General features: G+C 38.7%; 1 protein-coding gene across 6 annotated transcripts in view; it reads right to left on the bottom strand.

Annotated features, from left to right (window-relative positions):
• The window catches only part of ZMIZ1 (zinc finger MIZ-type containing 1), a 344245-nt gene that overhangs the window by 111120 nt on the left and 206478 nt on the right, over positions 1–26647 (bottom strand). For all 6 annotated transcript variants that reach the window (XM_050335676.1, XM_050335717.1, XM_050335708.1 and 3 more), the window contains one exon: positions 16714–16819. In XM_050335676.1, coding sequence (XP_050191633.1) covers positions 16714–16819 — 106 coding nt within the window. The remainder of the gene's footprint in view (positions 1–16713; positions 16820–26647) is intronic.

Below are 26647 nucleotides of genomic sequence, written 5' to 3'. Positions count from 1 at the left end.
GTACTACAGCAAATGAAAACACAGTGAAGTTCTTTGCTTCCTCTTTTTTCACCCCGTTTTCCCAGTTTGGAGGCTTTAGCATTCCATCTGGCATATCCAGCTACTAAAAACCTGTAAAAATTGAGATCTGAGTGAGTATCATACACCCATAGAAGGTGCCGGTCTGAACCAGAAAGGGATTGTAGTGATCTATTTTTAGGACAGAAATGTCACAGTCAATAGTGAGGCACATATCCCGCTTCACTCTGCCCTGGAGGTAACAGCTTTAAAGGTCAGAAAGCAATGCTTTCTGGAGATACCCCACTTCAGCTCCTCAAACAAGAACGTGCGATTAGCCTTTTGAATGAGAAAGTTATCTACTGATAGTGGTAAGACTTCAGACTGCACACACCCTGCATGTATGTGCACTTTGGACAGTTGTTTGCCACTTATGACAGGAGATTTGCATTGTTTCCTAAAGTCCACAGAATGCCTCATGCTCTTGCTCTCTGCAGTGTGAGCATGAAAGACAGATTGTACCACTTGCTCTTAACTGTCCCCTAACAGCCGCCCCAGGGAAAGAAAGACAATATACGGAATGAAGCAGGGGAAATGCTCCTCAAAGAACTCTCTCTAGTGGCTAGCAAATGACTGTTTTCTCTTTCCAAATTATTGTTTTTACACAATCTCAAACATTGATACTTGAGATACTTCCAAACAAAGATTTCAAAGCCCTCATGTAAACAAGAGATTGCATGATGCCTGTAACAGCCACCGGGTATCCCTCTGAAGCACCTAAGGTAACTGAAAATGGAAATCCAGATGGATGGCTGTGAAGAAGGGAGAGACAAATCTTTAGTGAAGCTCCAGTTGTAACTCAAGACTTCCAGTAAAACGATCTAATCATAACAAAATCTGCCCACTTAGGTGATTTTATTACATGTTCTAGTGTAACCTGTTATCCATTTAGACAACTTCTGTGTATAAAATGACTGTGTCCCCACTTTGATCCTTCTGTTATCATGGTCAGTGTTTCAGATACAGTTTGACACTTTAATCCTGCTTGGTATGCAAAATACAGAGATGTGGGAAAAAAAACCTAAGAAAATTGGTAAAGGAATATCCTGGTTTAAATTAATTAAATCTTCATCCTAGGGATACACATGGGATGCAGTCAAGGAGTACTCTACATAAAAGGCAGTTCAAAAAAATCTATCATTCAGGCTTGATCTTTCCTTCTACTTTGCTGCCTGAGATGATATCCTACAATAAAGACAAGCTTGCCTGATGGGTTGCTTCCTTCCTCTAACTCCATGCTCACAACTTCAGCAGCTGTAGTAGCTGAAGAGGTTATACTCTTGAGTTGTGGCAGGATGATGAGCTGCTGGACAAAGAGAAGGATAATGTGGGAGGTACCCAACAGGGAAAAGATGATGCTTTGTCATTGACAGTAGCCCAGCTTTGTCATTAAGAACAGTCTCTCTTTCACTGCTCAAACAGCTGCTCCCCCTCTCCTTACTTTACCTCACCAAGCAAAACTTAAGCTTTGACTTAGGCCACCTGTTGGGCCATGCTACTTTAGATTGCGAATATAGCTGCTAACTGACATGAAATAAATTACATAATACAGACAAATATTGACTAAAAAGTCACTTATTCTCCATCAAGGCTACCTGGATAGTTTCCAAATTTTTTCTTTTTTTTTTTTTTTTAACCACAAAGATATCAATACACAAATGGATACATGAATACATGTCATTTTCAGTTGTCTAAATGAACATGATTAAATTTAAGCTTTAGACTCATGCAATTACCAGATAATAGTGATTAGTAGATAATGTATACATGGAAAAAAATGTAGAATACCTTTTAAAACACAAGTCTAGATTTATTTAGCTCTCTTACCTGCTTTTCTTTTTTGAACTTATTCCTGTTGATAACTTTATTAGCTTTCTTTGCAGACTCTAAGTCTGCAAACTCCCCATGGCGTGAGTTTTACCAAGTGCAAGAAATATGATCTTTTGCAGGGCACCTTCTTGATTAATCCCTTGCTAGTACATCAGGGCAACTCTACTGTGTTACTTAGGCAGGGAGCATAGGTAAAAGATCACAACCAGCCTGAGCTCATTTACAAAACGTGTCTGAAATTCCCATGTGTGTTTCTGTCTAAGAAATATCATATTGTCCTTCATATTCCTACAAGGGAAAATTCTTATTAGGCCCTTAATGATTCAAGGCAAACAAATAACAGGTTATTTATTGATGACATCATAAATTAAAATAACACATGAAGCCAAAGGAATCAAAGCTGCTTCTGTATGACAGGCACTCTTCATGTAACATTTTTGTCTACATGCTTCCTCCATTTCTGGTTTTGTTATGAAAATGAGTTACTAATTTGTCTTTCAGAGACTGGACAAAGGGATTCATTTCATACAAGTGGCATCAGGAAAAACAAAGCTGAAAAGATTACTGTGCTGGGCATAGTCCTACCATCCTGCACAGTATACTGCATGAAGGATGCAGTACAGAAAATACCAGAGATCCAACTGTCATGTTTGAGGTATTGTTAGCAAACACTCTAAGAAACTTTAACATATTGACACAAGTCTTTAGCACTGGGACTCAAATAAAATGCCAGCAGGCAGATCTCATAAGAACTGATGGAGGAAAAGGGGAGTTTAAACTCCTTCCCATCCACAAAAATCATGATTTGGACCAGCAATGCTGTCCTATTATTCGTTGGCTCAAAAATACTGATTCAGCAAAGAATTTAAGCATGTGCCTAAATTTAAGCAGTTTAATTAACTTTGACGTCAGTGAGCCTACTTCTGTGCTTATAATTAGATATGTGCTTGCTGAAGCAGAGCCCGTCTGAATAGAATCTTGTTGATTTTAATTTGGCCCTTTGTCTTTGCCCCTCATTTATTCTTTGCAGTGACTGAAGGATTAGTGCTAAGGTTCTGGTTCAGGAATGCACTCAAACAACTCATCTTCAATCCCAAAAAGAAGCTAAACATGTCTCAAAAATAAGCATAGACCTAAGTGCTTTCCTGAATCATGACAGTTTCATGATTGAAGAACACGTGGTGGTGGTCCAGTTTTTCTTTCTGTAAGTCAGATTTTTTTTTTACAAGATACAAAATTTTTTCCATTTATATAAATAAAGAGCTAAAAGTTGTGTTCCACATACTATAAATGAAAGTTTACAAGTAAAAAGCTACTTCTTAGAGAAATTAAACTTATATAGGAATCCTTTCTCAATGTTTAGTTCTTCCAACGTGAAGGAGCCTGCCATAAATGTCTTATTTGTTCATTTGAATGATGGCTTTGAGGTCCCAGTATCTGGGATATTTCAACATCACATAAAAACAAGCACAAAATAATAAAGGATTAAATTATTTTACAAAAACTCAAGCCAAACAAAAAAAAGTCCCCACACCACATCAAGCAAACAAAAAAACCAACAACCAAAACTGCATGAAGAATGTAGAGAAATGAACACCACTCATCAACAGAAATTAGAGTTCAAGTCCCAGAGGTCAGAAGACAGCTAGGTGCCTCCACAGCACACACAGCAGAGCAAAACAGCAAGATCAAAGCACCAACTCCTGCCTGGCTGCTCTACTAAACACCTCTAGAGGAAAATCTAATGTCTTTTAACATGCCCATGAACTGTATCCAGCACACAGATAGCATCTTGAACAACCCTTTAACTCAGATACTTCAGCCCATTCTTCTGTGTTTATGGCCTTTTAGAACCTGGAATACATGACAGCCATTATTAACGGGAAGCATTCTACAATTAGAGGTGGATTTAGAAGAATACAGCAGTGGAGGGGGAAGAGGAAAACAGTAGGAAAACCAAGAAGTGAGTTTACTATGAAGAACACTGCAGTAAGAGTTATTCAAACAAGGAACCCCAAAGAGTACTTCTTCTGAAGACACTCTACCATCTATCACAATCCTTATCTTCAAAGCTCACTGCAGGGTTCCCTGATCCTCTGTCCCACAACACTGGCTGGAATGACTGAGCTGCACCGGGATGCACCAACAACAGAACCCCTGTTGGGTGCTGAGCAACTGGAACAGCAAAGGATTATTTTATGCAGTTTGCATAACTGGTATAGTCCCTCCTTTACTCAAAAACTGCTGGCACGTACCGAATATTCTGCTGTAAAAAGAGCATTGGAAAAAAGTGTAAAGAGGTCCAGCCTCAAATTACACTAAAGAGAAAGCTGATGATATAAAGAAATCGACTATTATCTACTTCATGAGTGTATTTGGAGACACAAGAATAGAGTAAGAACTTAACAGTTGGATTATTAAAGCAATATGGTCTAAGTAACAACCATCAGTTCTTTCAAAACCTACTACCAAGTCTTCTAAAGCCATTTAGTTTGTTAAGATAGGTTGACATACTGGGGTTGATGGAGATGTAGGAAAAAAACATCTAGCTAGTAATTTTAGTTTTGGGGGTATTATTTGCTTATTAACTTGCACATGTCATAAAGAGAACCACATTATTACCTGCACATATCATAAAATTTCATTATCCCATTCCCATTACTTTGGATTTTGCATTACCATATGATTGGGTTTCCCTGGATACATCAAGATTTTTTCATCCTAAAATTTCTATTTTTATCCTGAGATTCAGCCTCTCCCACAGTAACTCATTTGTCTAGAATTTGCCAGCTTTGCAGGCAGAACAGGCATTCACTGTCCATTTCCTCTAATCCCATACTGTGATTGCTCCCTTCTTTGCTCTGTGTCTTTTTGCTGCATCAGTAAAAGGAGTAAAACTATTTCAACTCTGTCATCTCTGCTATTCTACTGCTTTAAAAACATACAAACAACTGCCAAAAGAATGGTCACTGTTTAAAGTGCAGGACAGATGATGTTTGGTCTGGGCCCACTGAAAACAGGGAAAATACAATTTCTCTCCATTCTGTGCAGATAGAAATCAAGGCTTTCTCTCCAGGAAAGGGGAGGCTTAAGAGTTCATCACTAACAAACAATGTTTCTAAACAAGGAACCTTAAAAAGTTATTCTAACACTGCAATGGAAGACAGCTATTTCTGCATGCATGAGCTTTCTGAGCCATAGTTCTATTTTTTTCCAATCACTCTGCGACCTTTATAGTTTTACTGACCTCATGATAAGTAGAGTTCTGGACAGAGAGATGAAAGGCAGATAAAAATATCACCTATGCAAAGAAATACAACAATAGAACAATGATCCTGTATAGACTTTTTTTTCACCTTTGTAGACTAAATGGCACCTGCAGAATAAACAGTTGCCTTTCATGAAGCAATGTATATAATTAATATCTGACTATTCCAAGTTTCCAGTATGTTTACAAACCACAGTTCAAATATATTTACTTCACAATAGATGCACAATATGTTCACATTCCTTCCAGATCCTCAGTTTAGTTTTGTTTTCTTTTCTACAAAATTCTCCTCCAAAATGATTTGTATCACACAGAAACTGTCAGCCATGTATGTGCTAGCTGTTTGAAGACAATCCTTAGAGGTCATCATCGTTCTACAAGTTTAACTTATTGACTAGTTTAAGTTTTAATGGAATGTGGGGCAAACACACTTCCCTCCTCCCTTGATTTGAAAACATAACCCTGTGCAAAGTTGGAGATTGTGGCTCTTCCACTCTCTCTGAGTGAAAGCATACATTTGTCACTGATGCCTGAAGATGTGAAATCTAGCAGATCAAGAAAATAGGAGGAACACAAGATACTTTCAGCTGCAGAAGTCTGGCAGTTAGGATTTCCCTTCTGTTTTTCCAACATTACCTTCAAAGTTTGCTACACAACACATTACAATCAAAGAAAAAAGGAAAAATGCTGAAACGTCTCTGTATACTTAGCTGTTCTGAAGGGGTGCTGAAAACCACTCTGCTGTCCTTTGTAAGGACTGAGGTCTGTTTGAAGCCTAGCTCCTCCCAAGGATTTTACAAGAAGACTGGCTGCTGAACACTGCTCAGCTGACTTTTTTGCCCTGACATGTGGTTTGGGATCTCATAGTAGAAATAAACTCACTAACTGTTAGAATTTTGGCATGTGTCACATATATCCTCACAATATCTTTGGTAATCTATTACCAAAGGATCCCATTGAGCCTCCAACAGTGATTTGATGATCCACCAGCTTGAGGACTTTGCTCTCAGACATTATTCTTGTTTCCTGTCACAGCTTTCTGTCTCTTTAGAGGCGCTGAATGATTCTGCATGGGGGCCAATCCTGCTTACACAAAACAAGCAACACAGCATTTCCTTCCATCGTTCTATCAAGATTCTCTATTCACTCCCCAGATCCCACGCCAAGCACACAGCTTCACACAACTGAGCTGATGTAACTGAGTGGCTCAGAGACAGGAACTCCTGGAGTGACAACTGTCATACTCTACTGCCACTGCCCTGGCTGAGGAGCTTCTGCCTTCTTTCTCTAGCACTGCAACTTGGAAGCAATAACTAGCTGCAAAGAATCGAAGACAGAATTTGCTCCAACCAAAGACTCTGTCTTTACCTATCAACTTTTCCACAAGTTGAAGGAAGAAAAAAGTATCTCTCTCTTTTGGAACAACTTTTTTTTTTTTTTCTTTCCTCCATTCTGACAGTTGCTAGACCAAAATGTCAGTCATGCCCTCCTCCAGCTCACAATGATACTCTTCCAAGGTACTGAACGTATATTTAGCTAAACTGAGTAAAATTTTAAATCCGATTTTTAAAACAATTTTCTGTCCTGTAAGACATGCTAGATGTTGTAACAGAACAGAGAAAGGAAGTTAACACAATTTTGTCTCCAACAAAAACCTACCTGAAGTCTTTGCTTTTGCTCTCAAGAGAGCTCAGTGTTGACACAACTCCAGTACCTTGGTGCTTTTGCTTTGGTCAAGACATGGTTACTGTAGGTACTGCTGATTGTTTCAAACATACTTGGCTGTAACACTTGGCAGACCTCCAAAGCAAAATCCCCTTACTGCTTTCAATGGTATTTGGTTTTTTGAGGACCACTAAGTCCACTCCAACATTCCTATGGGGAGACAACAACTGTCCATACATTTCCAACAATTAACGTCTCCCATCTCAGTTTAGACCAGTAGTATGTAATTTTTCACACTCAGAACTTAGAGGTCTCTCGTGTTCTTTGCCTTAATTGAAATGGTATCTGTAGCAAATACTCTAAATAACTTAATTTGTGGTTTTGTTTTGTTTTGTTTTCTTATCATGGAAAGACAGTATCTTCCAGAGTGCACAAGATTAATGTCTTTTGGGTCTGACCAGGCAATCATAGGGGAAAGTATCACACACAAAACATATACCCTGCTTTGTACGCAGATGTTTAGTGTTCAGTCTATCTCCTCAGGAGCATCCTCCTGTTCAGCCTTCTATTATTGAGTTCAAAGCCAAGTCACTAAGACTTGCCTTTAAAAATGTTTAAATTCATGCTTCCTGTGACTACTTTCTTTAGAAGATGTACATTTTAAACCAATGTGTGAACCTGAAACTAGGGATCAATGTTTGTGTCTGCAGGTTTGAATCTACAGAGGCCTAAGCAAGACTTTAAGAAACAACCGCACAGGCAGGCAGGATTTAAAAATCTGAATTTTTTTCTATCCACTAAAATTAGGTGCTCCAGCACACTTTAAGTGCAGGTATTTCTCAAAGAAATAAGAAATATCTTGGAGGGGGTTGAATTAATCATTGGTTTGATCACATATTTCATAGAAGCTAACTTTCTGCATGAAATGCTACTACATTAAGTTTTGCTGAGAGTGAATCTCCAAAGTTGGGTAGACACTCAGTTCACACAAAACACAAAGAAACACTGGTTCTTTGTAACAGTGCACATGAGAAATACATATTCACAGCAACAACACAGAGGTACAACCAAGATACCTCCTAGACAGACAGGTAAGAGTCAAAGAGATTTGTTTAGGACTGTGCAATATCCAGGAATCTCAATGCTTGATAATTTTTTCCTTCCAGCACATTAGGAAATCCTACCTGTGAACCTCAGCCCCAGCAACAGCTGCATCTATGGAGACATCTTACAGGAGCAGACACACCAACATAGGTCTGTTTCTTGGACATGACATTCAGACTTTCCTAAAAGCCTTTTTTTAAGTCATAGAAATGAGATCCTAATCAACTTAAGTTTCTAGTTAGATTCACACATTTTGGAGTTTATTATTGTTAAGCTACTAAACTTCATGACTTCCTTTTATTGTTGTTGTATGAGTGAAATCTTATTTCTTCCATTTATTCCTCGAGTCAGGTGTTACTGATAACTGTTACAAAGCATGATTTAGCATATATAGAACTGTAAGGAATAATTAAAGTCTGGATTTATTAGGATATTCACAGAAGTGTCTCACAATGAGATAGAAATATTGTTGTAGTTTTCATCAGACTACCAAAAATTACAAAGGAAGTTATTTACCTTGGCATCCAGAAAACCTGCTGAGGAAAGCCAATTCGATGGTTTTCTTTACAGGTGTTATTGAAACTGAAGTAAGCTGACACAAAAACAATACAGAAAATGGAAACAATCTAGAAGCCTTATCAAACATGAACATACTAACTTCTACTGAAGTTCTTTGAAAAACAGCATATGTTATAAGAAACAATACTGCATTTGTTTTGGGAACTTAATAATTCTCTTCAAATTCATTTACTTTTATTCTGTGGTCTTTCTTCTTGAATCCCCTTTTATGAAAGGCATAGACTAATACAAAGTAAAACTATTGAGAATGATGAAACCTTATGATTCTTTGATTATTCTCTAACTCGTATTTAAATCAATGTATTGCATCACATAACACTTATGTAAATACCTTTCTCTCAGCACACTTTAACAGGTGTACTTTACACAAGCATTAGGAAAGATTTCTCTTTAAAAAGAGAGATACTACATACAACATCTTGTCCATTAAGCAGTGTGTTTCACAGGGTGTTATATCTAGAGTATTCAGAGCAAGAACTTTTCTTAACAGGCTGACTCTATGCTGCAGACAAGCCTGCAGGAATTAGGAATGGATCTGAAATTTTAAGCAGTGGAATCTCAATTGTATTTAGGAAGTGAACTTGCTGTCCTGGAGCTTGATCTGATCTGTTCATGCAGTTTATGCTTTCATTGTTCAGCCCTCCAGCAACAAAAAAAGCTACCGATCCCCATGGAAGTTGCTATGTTACTGTTCTCATAGCTGGACTCCTCGTGAACTTCTCTGAATGCCTTCAAGACACACAGGCTGCTAAGAGAGCACTGGCAGTGAGGTACATTTGGATGCACTGCAGCTCAAAAGGGAACAGGTTCAGGACTGATTGCTGTAAGCTAAGAAAAGGTAACTTGTAAAGGGCAAATGCCATTATAAGAGTTTCCTTTCTTCTCTCTCATGAATATATGTACACTTTCACAGCTGCCTTCCCTCTTACTTTTCATTTGTGACTTACTTCATGTCCAGAGGGACAGGTAATTTACTCAAAATAGCAACAGAAAATATCATAATTCACAAAGAGACCAAGCTTTAAGCTGTCTCTATCACCAAATTTTCTGTTGCCCTCAACACCTATGTGCTTCAGGATCCCTGAAGCAGAAGACAGAAAACACATTCTTATCTGCAGAATGCCAGTTCCAGTCCAAGTGAAAGTGTGTTGGACACATTTAGGAAAAGACTCTTCCCAGGAATTGCATGATGAGCTATGCACTATACATTCAAATCCACAGCAAAGAGAGCATTCAGGTAAGAACCAGCCTCACAAAAAATCCAAGAAAACAGCAGAACATGCTTGTTGCTATAGTTGAGTGTCTGCAATTTTCCTAAGTGCTACAGTAAAGACATTAGTGTAAAAATGTTCCAACCTGGCAACAGTTTTACTGCGACATCTCTCAAAGTCAGAACTGGTACCATGGTAACAAGGACCCAGTCAAATGTCAAAAAGAACAGGCCAGATACACCACCTGGTATTTTGACCAGACAGAATAAAGAAGCAGCAGCTCAGCCACACAACATCCCTTATAAACATAGTACAGCAGAACAGTGAACGCCAAAAAGGAAGGGAATTTCCATTCCAGCAGAATAATACCTATCTACATCGATATGTCATGAAGTCCTCAAACTCACAATAAAGATGAAGAGGAATTGCAAACCAAGAATAATGAAAATCTGACACAAGTGTGATCATGTTTCCCATGAGTAGAAGACAGACCAAATACATCAGGAGCAAACATCTCGGAGGGAACAGGAGCAGCTCCAACAAGTAAGGCCTAGTGGGGAAAAGCATCACATTTTGCAGGCTCTTCAGATGCAGCACCGCAAGATGTTTGAGAGCTGATACAGACAAGTCTGCTGTTATGACAAGCCAACCTGAGAGGCTCAAGATACAGGGTACCATTTTTCAAACTGCAGGTTTTTAGAGTTTTGTTCTGAGTAAACTCACAGGTAAGAAAAATGGGCAAAGCCTACTATGCCTTTTCAGCAGACAATGTAAATATGGCCGTCACAGAGTACAGACGTGAATTAATGCTGCTTGCCACTAAACAGCAGTATGGACTGTGCTTCCCTTTGGTCAAGGGAAGATACCAACTTCATTAACAGAAACTAACAAACCTAACCTCATAATCTAAATGAATTATGAATGAATTACTCATTTATTTGTAGTATCTATACTATAAATCTTTAGGAAAGACTTGGTTGCAAAAAAGGTGTAAGTATATATTCCAGAACAGAATTATTTTATCTGTACGAAAACAAAGCGCACGTACCCAGCTGAAACCATGGCTCCATTGCACTGAATATCTACCTACAGGGAAAGAGGTAGTGTCTGTACTGCATGATACTGAATTAAATTAAACCAGATAAATAAAAGTGAGATGGAAGGTGTATTATTATCCTTGCTTCAAAAATATAAAACTACAAAACAGAGAGCAAAGCAGACAAGGGCACACAGTGAGAATCTGTGCTAACAGCTGGGAAGTGAACCTAGAGATCACCTGAAATGTACTCAGTCTTCAGCATCAAAAGCTGTTTCAGAATGTAACAGCTATAAGAAAATAATGCCTTTATTTTAATGAGGAGTGTCAAGTGGACAGTTTCAGGATATCAACTCTATGTACCAATGAATCAGACATCTGCATGGAAATATAGCAAGAATTTAGGACCACAAAGATAAAAGGTTCTTAACCAGCTTCCTGCTACATCGAGAACCACATTACACAATTTCATACAGTTTTATCTTTAAAAAGGCAGTTTGACTTTTCCATTTGCCTTTACTCTGCTCCATCCCTCTCCAGTGTCATTCTAACTGAAAACATTTTTCAATTACCACTGCCCTAATAATTCTGAATTCCCCCCTTAATTATTTTATTCAATTTAAACCTATATGTTTTGTGCCAACACTAGTTCAGTATCTTCACAGTTCTTCTTGCTCCTAAGTTATTTGTTAGTATTTACATACATTTCATAACCCTCCTCAGCTTTCATTTCATGAACAACCCAAGCCAACATTTTCTGCTCTGCTCTCATTCTTATCAGCCACTTTCCCAATTATAGATACAGCATTTGTATTTCTTCTCCAGTCATATAAGACCACTTTGACTTGACTGATTTGCTGAAAATCTTTGGTGTGAGGCACGAGACTGACAGTTCACATGCTATTTCTTTCCAAATGCAGGCATGTCCATCATTTGGTCCCTTCAAGCTGGAGGGATCCCTTCAGCCCTGGCTGGAGTAATTTCCATTGTATGCTGGCAATCCTTTTAGCTGACTCCTTTTGCCCTGTCTCCACAGATAATTCCACAGCATTATTAGTGGAAACTTAGGCAAAGTGTTAATCTAGCCTTGTGGTCTCCCATAATATAGAGGTTATCCTTACTTTCTACCTGTTCTTCTTTCACATTGCAGAGTCATTTATTTTCTCATTTTCTACAGTTTCTTGAAGATTGATTTGATAATACACCAAAATACTCTTTCCCAATCTATACTATTGCTTTGAAAATTTATCTTGATCAGGACATACCTTAGTCTCAGTATCTTGTCCAGTAATGTTCCAACACCACCATTTGCAAGCGCTCTCACTATATATACCTTTGTTAGCCTGGGGTCCAGTTTATTCACAGCTTTGGTATCATACTTGCTAAGTAGAGCCCTATTATATTAGAATTAGAGTACAATGATTAAAGCTAAAGAAATAAACAAAGCAATGTAACATCCTCAAGAACCATGAAGCTTTAGCTTATGCTTCATATTAAGTATATTTTTATGCTTCAAGGTTATCCAGTAATACTGCTCTTGAAAGGTAAAATCACAAGTACACCAAGCAGAGTCTAAGGGGCTGAAAACAAAGCAGTATCAAAAAGGGTTGCTATTTCTGCTATCGAACAGCCAACACTTAGCTGCCCATCCAAGCTATCACAGCATTTGTTTGCTGTAGATTCTCAGTGATTGCTGAAGTACCTTTTCTGCACAGTTCTGCCCTCAGGCTCCTGTCTCCCTCTCTCTCTTTACAGAGATACTGAACACTGTCCTTTTCTGACAAAGCTCCCTGTATGATCTCATCCTGTCGTCCCCTTGTCTGGCCTCAGCTTGGCCTCCTGACAAAAGCAAAAGTAGAAAAGTAGCTACAAGAGCAATGAACTTCAGTAGCTCGATAAAGTATTTTTTAAAAAAAGTATTTCAGAACAGAAAATTGTTCCCTTTCTTTCTTCCTTCGTTGCCCTCTTTTTTTTTTTTTTTTTTTTAATAAACACTTTAATCGTTGAACTCTATTCTTGTGAGTACCAGACCCTAAAATAAAGCTACCAAACGACTTCAAATCTTTTACAGGAAGGACAAAAGCAGGAGATATGCTCATAAAAGGTCCAAGCAAGGACTATTCAGAAAGAAAGTCTTCAGGTTTAAGGAAGAAAAAATGGAATACACAGACAGCCATGCACTCACATACTAAGAGCAGCTCGGGTTACTGCGGTATGAAAGCAAATGAGCAGGCAGGCAGCCAACCTGCTGGGCCATCCCCTATAGGTGTCACAACAAGGCAAAGGAATTTGCAGTGGAAGGTCTGGGGAGCAGCTGTCACCAAAAGAGACACATATATTTTAAAGGCTTTGTCATTTGTCTTCAGGGTGGGAAACGCTGTATTAGACCTCCTGCTGAGGCAGCAGCCCAGTTGCAGCAGCATGGGCCAGGAGAATAAAAGGGAGCAGCTATTATTTCAGGTACAAACACCAGAAAGCAGAGACAAAAGGCACAGTCATTAAATCATCATTTCTATTTAAAAACACACATGACAACTTTTTAATACTTTTCATGCTGCATGAGCCTCCCCTCCAGGCATTCTCCAAAACAATTTGTATTAGCTAATTGTTAACCATCTCAATGGCTAAGACTAAAAAGCACAACATCAAACACTGCCTCCTAACACCAAACGGTCCCGGATGGGAGAAGCTAAGGAACTGACAGCTCTTGGTCTGTTCCCCTGAATTCCCCAGCTGAGGCTGTGCCATCTGAAAAGGTTGCTGCCCCACCTGGCTCCTGCCTCTCCTCTCTCTCTGCTTCCCCCCGTGTTTGCCTGTACTCTGATCTGCCATCTGCACCTCCTGTAAGCACTCCCCAACCTCTTCAGTTTAGCAGGGAGGTTCAGGAGCTACCACCAAAGCAGCTTAAACCAGCTGAGATGTAACATCGTGGGGCCATTTGCATGAGCCAGAGGTGCGGGTTTCCCACAGAGTTGAGCCAATTTGGCAGCTGGTTGTTCTGCCCTTTAGCCTCAGGCTCCAGCCCTCTTCAACTACGGTAAGAGACCCTCAGGCACTGCCACGGGGACCCTCACTCTCCTGGGGCCCTGCAGAGAAACAGCTCAGGGAGCCAGTCAAACAGAAAAGAAGCCATCCCAGCAAAACTACTTCTGCCAGTACAGGTCCCTGAGCAAGCTTAGGGTGGGAATTGCTGGAGAACGGGAGCAGGAGTACTGACTGCACTGGTTCAGCTGTCTCTGCAAACCAGGAGACCTGAGGGACATCAGGCTGGGGTGGGCCACCTGCTCCACACAGCAGAGCTGCAAAACCTGCCAGCCACCACTGCCAGGCCACTCCAGGCTCACAGGCTGCAGGACATCAGTCAACAAGCCTTGTCCTAAGCTATAAAGAGCTACTAATAGTGGATGGCCCTTTAAAGGATTTGGGGCAATTATTTTCCCCAGTGTTCACCTACTCAAATGTGTTTTAATTAAAAAACCATTTTTTCTCCTTACATTTCAGAATGTCAGATACTAAACAACATGGATTAAAAATGTTTCCACAGTGATCCCGTTGGCAGCATTAAATTCATACTTGGTGGAATGAATTCAAACTATTGTAAATTCCCCTTAAGCCTAGAGGAAGGGAAAAACAAATGCTTATTCATTAAAATTAATGCCATTTGATATCTATATCAGGGGACTTCTGTAGGAAAGTGACTGGAAGAAGTGTTGAAGGTGTCTTTCAACGTATGTAACAGAAAAACAGAATGAGTTACTCAAAACAATGTGCCAGCATACCTGACAACAACTTAAGCAAATCACGAAAGGCAGCTTTCAGTGATGCACAGTTTGCAAAAAAAAAACAAAGGACAATCTCAACATTTTTTTTAAATCTTAATGAGAGAGCAGAGCCACTGCTACATTAGAAATCAGAAAATGTTAATGCACTGAGATGTGGAAATTAACTCTTTAAAAGTCCATAACTTCTGAAACGACCTCACATTTGTAATCCTTGTCTGTCAGTCTTTCAAGTTGCCCATTCAGTGATTTAGCTCTCATAGATTGCATGTGAATGTGACATCCTTAGAGTAGGAGATATTTGTAGAGATATTGGTAGCATTTCACAAAATATGTTATGGTATGCCCCAAAATATGAGTATTTAACACAGACAATAAGAGCATGAAAAACATGGTGTAGATGGGCATGATAAAATCCCTGGAATAACTGGTGAAACAATGGTATACTTAGTAAAACTTATTACTTATGAAACCAAATATTTAAGATCACTGAAAATAAATTATTATATATGCAAGTAGGAAATAGGAAGAAAAGCACAGGACTGAGAAGGGTTTTAGAATGTACTGAGAGAAGAGCACATGATTTACCAGTTTTCCCAGTACTATATCAATTAACAATGGAAAAACTGCACTCTGTCCAGACTGCTAGGGTAATGAGTTGAAAAAAAAAAAGCATATATTTCCAAAAAAGTAATTACTGGCAGAAATCAAACACTGACACTGGGCTTTTATAGGACATGACTGACCAGCACTTTTCAAGATTACCCCCTCATGCAAGCCCTAAAGGAAAAGGACTACAACATGAAAAGATACAGAGACTCACAACCTCACCTTCACCAACACACTGATAAAAAGACATGCCAGGAAGAATTAGTAAGATGGGGGAATAGCTATATTCTTTAAAAATATGTGAAAAGTTTTAACATGTCACATAACGCACTCATAGATGGAGAGTCTCACTTGACAAGCATTTTTTGAAAAAAAAAACCCAAACAAACAAACAAACAACAACAGATGTGATAGCTAGCTAATGGATAATCTTAATAGAAATTCAGAAGAAAGGGAGACTGTGCCTGGTCAACAGAATGTTTTATCCTCTGCACAGTTTTTACGGATGAAAATCAGACAGTTTATTCAACATTTAGTAAGATTAATGATCCCTTCCCACACAAAAAAATAAAACAGTAAATTCAGTGAACATGCTTTGATGTGAAAGCCACTTCTGCACAGAGGAACTGCTTAGAACACTTAGGACAAAAGGTAGCCATGAGTAAGATAAAAGGAACATGAAAAGAAATGTTAACACCCAATAAATTGGTTACAAATCACTGTTTTGGAAGAAGGTAACCTTTGCTGATGTTCTAAAATGGGGACTGCATACCAGTTTAGTACTAAGCAGAAAAGTTATCCATGCTCAGTCTGGAATGGAACAATTATCTTCCTGTTTTCCAAGCCAGTGCACATTATGTTGACATTCATCAGCTAAGAAAAGGAGTACCAGAATTAAATGCTCCAGTTAAATTCAACATGTGAGCAGCAGAAAGACCCTCAAGTGTGTTTTCTGCTTTTACTATACAGAAGAGCAATGGCAATACATCATGATCAAATATTGCTACTTGATCAGAGCCCTGTAACAGATTATTGCTGTAAAATACTGGAAAAACTGCTATCTAATACTACACCAATAGCATTGCTAACTGCTCTTGGCTCAAAATTCTAAAGCTAATGTCTAGATGTACGAGAAACCATGGTATTTATTTGCACAGACATATGAAGTCAAGGAATGACTTGCAATAGATATATCAGAAGTGCAGAACGAATGTGAAAGATTTAGAAGCTGACACATGACAGAAAATCAATGGTTTACCAAGATAGAGGGGTCTGAGTGTGTTCATTCCCACCACAAAATTACTGAACATCCGTGCTTCTGGAAGCAACATTTCATCCATAAGATCAAACAGGGCAGTGAACAGCACCAATTGGGGAAAACATGAATTTCCAAAGTCATGTCTCCTCAGAAGAGCATGTCATCGAAACGCTAACAGCAACAGCACTATTACCACCAAATACGTGTTTGCTTTTGGTTTTGGTTTTTTTGAAGAACGCAAGACAGTTGCAGGTAGCACTTATCCAGAATATGAGCATCCAAGACTCAATAATACCCCAAAAAAAGGCTTTTCCTACCAGCTGATTTTGGAGTGAATTTGTCCCTGTTGGCTGCGCATACTGCCAGTAGCCTGTATCCAAGGTCCAAGTCAAATCCTTGCTGAGCTGCCACTCGACTAACCACCTGCAGAGGGAAAGAGAGAAAGCTTCATTAGGGGTTACTTGAGTTCTTTGCAAAGTTACATCAACCTGCTTATCAGCACTAATGTTAGACAACAGAATCTGCTGCAAGAGCCACAGTACAAACATGGTGTAAGGCACTGCTGTCCAGTAGTTTCCAAAGCAAGCACAGCAAACTGAACACAGGAGTATTCTGGTGATCCAGTTATTTGACCACTCATCAGAAGAAAGGCCTGGTACTTCCGTGAAAGTTGGAGAGACAAAGCCAGAAGAAATAATGCATGAGTAACGTATATAAAGATTGTACAGAATACATTTTACTGTACTTGAGACCTGAGGATGAGAAATCCCTCAGTCTCTGTTTTACAGTTCCTGGCTCTGTTCTCAAGGGTAGTGCCCAGGTCCTTTAGGTCAAAATGCCCTCTCCACTCTGATGGATAGTGTTCTCCCACGCCCTGATCAGTGTCACAGTTGCTGCATTTCAACAATACCGTATTGGGAAGCACATTTACTACAGTTTTAGAATACACAGGCCTGTGAAAGAAGCATTTGCCAAACACATTAAATTAGGGAAAGACGATTTTGTTGTTGTTGTTGACTGATCTAGAAGAACTAGCAAAACCAAGCAAATCAAAGACTGGAGTTAAGGATGAAAAGGAGTCAACTATTTCTCCAAGCCAGCAACTCAGCTATCAGCCAAGAATGTATCCTCATGAAAATCTGCACAGTACAAACACAATACCACAGTTTTTCTGCCAAATGATGCTGAAGTTATACAGAGCAGAGCTTTTCTATTGCCTTGCAGTGGCACAGGATGACTTCAGACTCAGAGGCACAGATAAAACAGATTATTCTTAATATTGCCATTACTTCTTTGCATTGAAAACACGGTCAAGGAACTGTACAAGAAACAGAACACCATGTCCTTCTGTGATGCAAAAGAAAGTTCCAATCCTTAACAGTTTATAATATTAAAAAAAAATCCTTTTGCCACCTCTATCTTCATCTGAAAGCCTCTTTCTTAATTAACGACACTGCAATTATCTGTCTCTAGAACTAGATACCAGCAAAAGGCTACAGTGTAGCACAGAGTGAAGAATTAACATATGTGATAATCTACAAACATTATTCTGAACTTCTTCCAACATGTACTTTTCTAATTTACAATTAAGAACCAAATATATTTCTTAAAAAAGAATTAGTATGAAATGAAGTTCCCAGGTAGATTTTTTTTCTTTTGTTCTTTCTCTTGCTCCTATTACTTTAGAATTTATACAGCCACAAGACTATCAGGTGGGAGTGTCCCCTCCCTAAATTTAACCCTCCCAACCTCAAAACTGAGTAGACAGTTGCAGGGAAAAGAAATGAGAATTGAGGATAATCAGTACAATAATATACAAGCCTAGAACACACTTACTGTTTTATCTCATTTCTTTACAATTACAACTTTATGTTTAAGCTAGAACAAATAAGAAAAAAAGGGTAAAAGAAATAATGCCATTATTTTTGATAAACAAAAAATTATCTCCAACTCAGTAGATCAGCCTTTAATCCTTTACACCCAAAAGTCTGGGTGTTGTTAATATCGTAGGTGAGACTCTGGGTCCAAACTTGCAAAAACAACATTAAAAAAACCCCAAAACAACAAGCGTTCACAAGAAAAAAAAATGAGGGCAGAACAAGATATCTCATGTTTCATGCTAAATTAGCAACAGGAGTGAAGACTGGTGGGCTGCCATAAAATCTGGAAGAGACTTACATAACTTGGAAATGTAACTGTTCTTCTTTCCTACTTCCAGTATCACCGTATTTCAGCTACCAACAAGCAGATATTAGGGGAGGCATGAGTGGAAAGCAGACAAAAAGCTCTTCTAAAAAACCATCTTGTAAAAGGCTCCTGAGAACAATGTCTCATTAATGTGCAAACATTAATTAAACTCCTTTAGCCATCATCTACTGTACCATCACAGAGGAACAAGTCTCAGAGTGTCAATCAGGTCTGTAAAACAACAGAGAAAGGGCCCTCCCAATTTCTGTTTTTAAAAAGCACATAATCACTACACTATTTCTTTTGAAACTGGACAGGAATGAGGGCAGATACACCTGATAATCAGTGACCCCACAGTAACTTAGGAAATGCATTGCCTGTTTATATGCTTGATTCACTTTCAAACATGAAGCTACAAATACTGAGACCTTCCTGACCAGAGGCCAAATCACCACTTTCAACTGACATCTTGCTAATTATGGAAAAAATTGTTCTAGGTAACTCAGGAACTACAGAGAACTGTAAAACACACAAAGGTCAACACCTGCTTGCAATGTCTTCACTGAATAGACAGCAAAGCCTTGATCAGTCTAAAGCCTTTTACACTACACTTCTCATCAGTTTGCTTTTCTTAATCTCCCCCACCTGAGAAAGCAGTGCTGTGTGACTCGGTGTGGCAGAAAGCAGAGCTTTTGGGTGCCAGGGTGCACAGCCCAGGGCTGAGTGCACTGATGGCCATGGCACAGCCTGTGAACACCCACCTCGGAGAGGGTGAGGCTGAACCCCAGCAAGCACTGCAGAAGACTAAGCATGAAAGGTGGAATCTGAACTTACGAGTATACAGAAGTCACCCAGTCAAACTATTACTCTACTTTTTCAAGGAAAGTGTGAGGGAAAACAATTGCAAACTCATTTTAGCCAAAAAAAAATCCCATTAAAAAAAAAAGAAATCTAAATTTGAAAGGAAGTGCTTCCACTGACAAACTGCAAAAAAACCCCTTCTTCCTCTCAAAAGAACAACAAAACCCACAGATACTTAATAGAAAGCAGACATTTCTAATAAAATTTCCATTTTGCCAAGAGTAATTTTCCACCTAAATTTTTCTTCTATGCACTCTGTGGAAAGAAGCTCTATAAGATGAACTGGTGGAACCGTGCTCACGAGGGCTTTCTCTGGTTCCTTCTACCTCAGCTCTTGGCTTTTGCACACCATTCCTCAGCAATCTCCTTGGTCAACATGAATAGGGCAGTGTACATTTATTTCCAGTTTCTTTAGAGGCCTACAAATTTTTGTATTAACCATATTGAAAGTTCAAAGCTTTTCTTTCAATTGTGACACCCAAAGACTTCCTTTTATTTCAACATTGAAGTTAATGGAACAGATCATATATCCTCCAATGATCCTGTTTCAGGTTGTCCACAGCTCAAGTCAGACATGGCTCACTCAGTACTTTACTTGTAAGGCTTTCTTCCAGTGAACGTGTATGCAAGGGACATCCTGGCCTTTTAAATAAACACTGAGAATTCTCAGAAACAAGACGACAAATGCGTCATAGGTGCATGATCCAGAAAACACAAAGAACTAGCTACAAGACATTTGGTAAGTTTAATATATTCAGGGCAGTAGACCCTGATGAAATTTACCTTACAGGGCCTCAAAGGAACTAGCCTGGGCAAACCTTGTAACTGCTAATGATTATCTTCAGAAATTCATTCAAGACAGAGACCTTGAGGGCGCACCAAATCTCTGGCTTTAAGACAGTAAAAAGTGAATCTCAGAAAGTACAGGTATCCAAAACAGATAAAAACGAAATTATTAAACAAATATTAGGTGAGTAATACAGAACATCATCATGAATCCATCAGCACTGTGCAGTTTCTCTCTTTGACAAGTTAACATATCTTAACTCTAATATGCCTTTTGACATTGCCTTGTATAACACTGTTGTAACAAAGGAATATAGCCCAGATGAGAGTAGCATAAATTTTATTCAGATTATTAATTGTCCTCTGTCAATTCATAACTTGTCCTGGTAACAGTTAAGTTGTACGCATTCAGTTCTGACTTGGACAATGAAGCAGAGTAAACTGCAAAACCTCTAAATGGTTTCTCAGGCAAAAAGTCTGCAAACCTTTAAGAGGACAGGGTAAGAATTTAAAATAGTACTTATAAACTGGAAAAATGTTCCAAAAACCAGACCAAAGACGCATATGAAATACTACAGAAAGGAAAGAAAAATCAAACACCCAAATAGAAAATTAGGAGCAGATATTCATCTGGTGATGACTTAGGATAAACACTGAGAAAATATCCAAGGTATTAAGAATCATCAAGCACCAGAATGAGCTACCTATCAATCTCTGGATTTTGGAAGGTAATGGGGTTTAGAGCAGACCAGACAGTATCTATATCTCATTCCAGCTTGGAGAAAAAGAGTAGACAGCAGGCTCCCTTAGGTCCTTCCCAAGCCAAACCTGACACCTGCTGCTGACCGGAGCCATGCAGCTCAGTCTGAATCCCGCCTCAGAAATCCTACCACGTTTGAAACTTCCTGTGATTTTGATCTTACTCAGGTACGGGTGCTGATCAGATGGAATCAAGGCAACACGGTTTCAGTAATCCATTAAATGTAACAGGTAAGTGCTGTGGTCCCACTTGCAAACATAGTCAGTCCTTCTCTAACTGCAAATTCAAATTGAGCACACCGGCAAAAATTCAGACAAAATGCAGCTGGCACCACATGTTCAACCATGACTTCATTCTGCAATGCTGTAAGTGTGTATCTTGGTCGACCTAAGCATACCTAACATAAAATTCCACTGAAAAGTAGTGCATTAAAAAAAATATAACAGACATAGTTGCCAGTACCACAATCATAAATTGAGATCATCATTCTTTATCATGATTGAGAGAGGTGCTTGGCCAGCCCAAGGTTCAACACTTAATATTTCTCTATGCTGTACTACAATAGCATTTCAGACAGTTAGATCTTATAAAAGCTAGCCTATTTCCTACACACACTTGTAACACTTAGCTTTTGTTTAAACTTAGACATGGCACTGGTAACTATTTCAATCTATGTCTTTAAAGGAACATATACCTTATTTGCAAACAAACATTATTATAACACCAGCTGCCATTAAGAAAAACTGATCATCCCAAACCTCTGAAATCATTAATTTGAATGATTCAGATAAACAGCATTTATAAAGGAGACATTGCATTCACTGCCTGTGACACAGCTCTGCTGAGTTCCAGATGTTTGAACTCTCAGGGTCATTGACAGTGAGAAGAAAATGATGAGATGAGGCTTTAATTACATGAAAAGCAAATAAATTCAGCTACCAACATATTTTATTTCTGCTGACTTTACCTGCAATATTTTTCCCTTCTCTTTTTTCTCCTTTCTTCTTTTGCAAGGCTAAGGAGCTACACCATGGTAAGCTCCATTCCCGGCCCTGCTTGTCATCACACTACAAAGTAGTGGAACAATGTACCTCTCAACCTAACAGGCCTGTTAATCAAGAGAGCTATATGACTGCTTATTTCTAAACTCCCTTCCCATTATGTTGCACTTTCAATGAATCTCTTAACTAGCAGCAGTCAAGAGCACCCCCCCCTGCTGGCATCAGAATGAATTTTACGAATTCAATTTGCTGGTTGCTCAAAACTAAAAATGCCAGCTGATTGCTAGTTCAGACAGCTCCATGTTCAGCCACTTGTGCACACTTGAAATTATCTGAATGCAGTTTGAAGACTACAGCAGAAATTTTGTAATTAGAATTCTGCAATGTAGATGGTAATTTTTCCCCCTCAGTAACACACAAAGATCAGATAAACAGGAAGCAAATTGAGGAATTTTGCAACATGAATAGCGATCTGCCTCAAACAGGAAAAAAAAAAAAGGTTGGGAAAAGGAAGAAGAAATCTGTGATCTGAAGTTCTGATCTGATGAGATTCTTACACTCCAGTTGCAGAAGGGCTGCCTCAACAATACAGACAATCAAAGCAAGTCAGGGAAGTTATATATCATTAAGTAGTTTCTTGCCTTTGATGCTTGAAAACAGACATTAAGTAGGTTCTGCAAATGTAAGAGACTTTACAGAGGCCTTGTGTTCAAACTGTGGTTTTCTTAAAATTTATTTCCCACCCCATTAGGTGGATAAGAACCATATTTTCAAAATAAAATAAACCAGTACGCCTGCCATGTACTTCTTGACACTTCCTGCAAGAGTGACATAAATCATGCAGAATAAGGGTATCTCCTCCTCCTTTACATCCTATTGCCCTCCTCTGCATGTCTCTAGCAACCATAAACATCAAAGAGAAGGTCACTATACTCAACCCTCTCCATCTGAAATTTTTCCCAGAGGAAAAGAGGCAGGGATTGCACTTTAATTAAGCCAGCTGATCACTGGGTCACTGCAATACTGTTGCCACCTGAGTCCTGGCACACTTCGAACAATGATTTGGATGAAGCATACAGTGGTCATATGAAGAAAATGATAAGGGAATTCAAAAAGCATTTTACTTTGGATAGATGCACATCTCAAACAAATATTTTAAGGCTGTAAAATAATCCATTGCTTGACTAACAAAATTAAGGTAAAAGGGCTTTAGAACACCATGAGGTCATAGGACAATCAGTAATACTGAGTGAGCTATTTGGTAGCACTATGAGCTGCTCTGAAGTAGAGTGTTCTGTGCCTGCTGCTTGTACTCTGATGGTACAGCACGTACACAGCCCTGGCGTGCTGTGATGCACTGCAAACACAAAGCCATGTGCTTGACAGATGCATGGAGGGGATGATGGAAACAGAATTTCTTCCACGTGAACTTTCTGCTCTGGAAGTCTTGGATACAAAGACCTAAATGCAATATTTCCAGGGCTCTCATGGGCAGCTGCAACCTCCCATTTTCTGGGTTGAGAGATGCTGAACCAACTCTTCCCTCTGTAATTACTCATGCTCAGGTCTCAATCTGATTTGAAATCTGATTTTTTGAATGTCACATGTTGATTTTTCATTACATACTTTTCTGCATTAAACAGAATGAACCCAGGCAAGTGTGAAGTCAATGCAGCAGCAGCTACCTTGTGAACATATTAGCATTAGCTTGACTTGTTGCTTTTGCAGTATGAGGCATCCTGTTGTGGAAACTTTACTGAAAGATGCTATTCTTGTATTTTTTAGGTTTTTTTAGTATGTATGTATTTTTGAAATCAATTATGTTTTCCATAACATATCAGACAAGCTAAAATAGATTTCTGTATCACGAAAACTGAACAGATAGCTTTTTTCCCTTAAAATGATCTAAAAAAATCTCTAGTCCCAATTCTAGGATTTCCTGATGAGAAATGCAATTCAAAAGATTATTGTACCATTGTTTTGCACATTTGATGACTGAGGTAGACTCAACATCTGGAGAGAAAAACATACAACATTTAAGATAGGGGAGGTGGGGGGAAGGTTTTTTTAATAACTATTTCAGCAGAGATTTTTGTGGACAAACTGGAGTAGGAAGTGCCATCTTTTGGACGCAAAGAGAGACACAGATCCTAACCACAGTGGTCAGAGACCACAACTTCCACCAGAGAAGCTCTGTTACATTCAGTGCTTTCACCAGGAGTCAGCTCAGGTAAGCACACCCTGCATACCTAAAGTCTTCCCACTGTCCAAAACTGTGGTAGTGCTGGATTTTAATTTCTTAGACTAAGCCCCAAGGTACAGTTACAGAGCAACTGCACACAGCTCTGCTTCTCTCACCCTTTATTTCTTTGTTGGACACACTGAAGAGCCCTAAAGAACAATAAACTCAGTGCCTCGTAACGCTGAAGCACAGGAAGAGAACAAGGCAGTGCCTTTATTGTCGTTCACTGAAGACAAGTCTGTAAATCTGTCCGTTTTGCTCTCAGCTGTCCCTTCATTTCCATTTCTGCTGCAGCACCACCACAAATGATAGCCAATGCCTCCAGGAAGATCATTTACATGTTAAACTGCTTGGCAAAAGCAGACCCTTGGGACGAGACTAGAGTGGACCTCAGAAGAGGCAGAAACAGATGAAACAACCTTGTCCAACCAGACTAGGCTCATTTTTTTTTAACTGCTGTGTATAACTGAACCTGTTTCTTTCAGAAGACCATAAGGTAATGCCATTTACAGTACATTTTTAGAGAATGATATTCTTAAATTTATCAAGACTATCAGCCTTGCCATAGTGTAATATAGTGCTAGAATCAGAAATTTTTAATAAAAACACGGCTATATCTAGTTTGTGGAAAGTGGAGGTTGTTTTAATCAGCTCCCCATAACACTATGCAAGAAGTAATATTACATACTAAAGAGCACCATATCCACTGCAGTTTCAATAATTTATAGAATCAATGATTTCAATTATAATTTAGTTTCTGGCCTACAGACTGTTATATTTGATTTGAAAATATCTACTGTTGAAAAATAACACCTAGCTTTTCTTAGCCAGTTAGAAGAGATTTTATTGTCTCTCAGAAAGATCATAATTAATTTGCATGAGTTCCATAAAAGCTGTTTAAGGGAACCTTTCTGTAGCTTGTAGCTTGCAAGGAACAAAACGGATGCAAAGCTTACCACTCCATCCTTGACTTTTTATTTATCTGTTGAAATGTGTTTTATTTATAAACTTTTATTACCCACTCACTTTGGTGATTTCCTGTAATGGGTAAGTACAAAAAGTTAACCTCTAGAATTAGTGTCTGCCAGAACTGTTTGAACATAATGACAATGCATATGCAGTCAGATACATTTTGGTCAGAAGAGGCACAGCTTTTAGGGCTTAGTTCATGGAAAAATATTTTCCTTTTATAGCACAAGCCACTGGCTCACCTGTGTAGCCTAAACCTTCTCTCTTCGACTGCTTGCACTGCAAATTACTGAAAATTACTCCTGTTTTATTCGTAGGCCTTCACAGCATTAGCCTAATTTTCTTACTATAAACAGAAATTCTTTCACCTCTATAACAGCAATCATTTAAAGGATACTATATAACAAAATATTTAACTAGTTAAATGAAGTTTACAGACCTTAGCTGCTGTAACAAATGCTGAGTTTGTTCTTGAGATAAGAAAATCACTCCTATTATACTGCATACAATGTCACTGGAGCCCATAGTAGCAAATGTAGCTCCAGTAATATCAAGCTATGTACTGCTAATAACCAGTATGTTTACTGTGCACATATATTCTAAAAGAGAAAAAAAATCACCAAGGAAAACCAAACACTAGACACATAATGTTGCATGAACCTGTCAAGTCATTGAGATTTCCCTAAGTGCTGACATTTAAGAAAACCTTCTATAACAGCCTATATATATATGTATATATGTATGGGTGTATATATATATATACACACACTGTATATTATATCAAAACCAGCAATTCCATAAATGAAGCTGGAAGCTTTACTGCTAATGCCCAGGCAGAATACTCCTAAGATCAAACTTCTGCATCTATCCAGGGTATGTAAGAGGGGCAACAGGAATAAAAACATACAGGTGTTATTAAGTGAACCAGACATTACTCACAGTCCCGACACCAAGATGGGGTGTTGGGTAAACAGAACAACTTTCTAGGAACCAGTTCTTAAATTAAAGTATCATTTCAAGACTGTAAGCATATTTTTCTTTTATTAATAGGATTAAATCTAATTGGTTAATTTTTGCAAAAGACTACAGATGAGACTTAAATGATGCAAAGAATTGTTATACCAGAGGTACCATCAAATTGGCTATTCTTAAAACAACAGATCAGTTTTGATGCTCTGTCATTACACCTGATGCATTTGAACTTTCCACTGTGTGAATGGATGGCTTGCACATTCCTGAGAGAGCTTGTCCTTCTGCAGTCATGACATATTAATATGTTTCAAATTGGATTAGTATATATTGTGTTATCCACTCGTAGGACATGATGATTTCATATCCCTCGATGGTTCCAGAAGAGTTTAGCATACCACTTTTTCCCTGGTCAGAGAGTTAACAGAACAGAATGTCATAAAAAATAAAAAACAACATTCTGAATACTACAGAGG

Source organism: Myiozetetes cayanensis, unplaced genomic scaffold (genome assembly GCF_022539395.1).
Source record: "Myiozetetes cayanensis isolate MyiCay16 unplaced genomic scaffold, myiCay2020 scf10, whole genome shotgun sequence".
NCBI classification, from domain to species: domain Eukaryota; kingdom Metazoa; phylum Chordata; class Aves; order Passeriformes; family Tyrannidae; genus Myiozetetes; species Myiozetetes cayanensis.
Note: the sequence above shows the minus strand (reverse complement) of the source record. Positions and strands in the feature narration are given on the sequence as shown.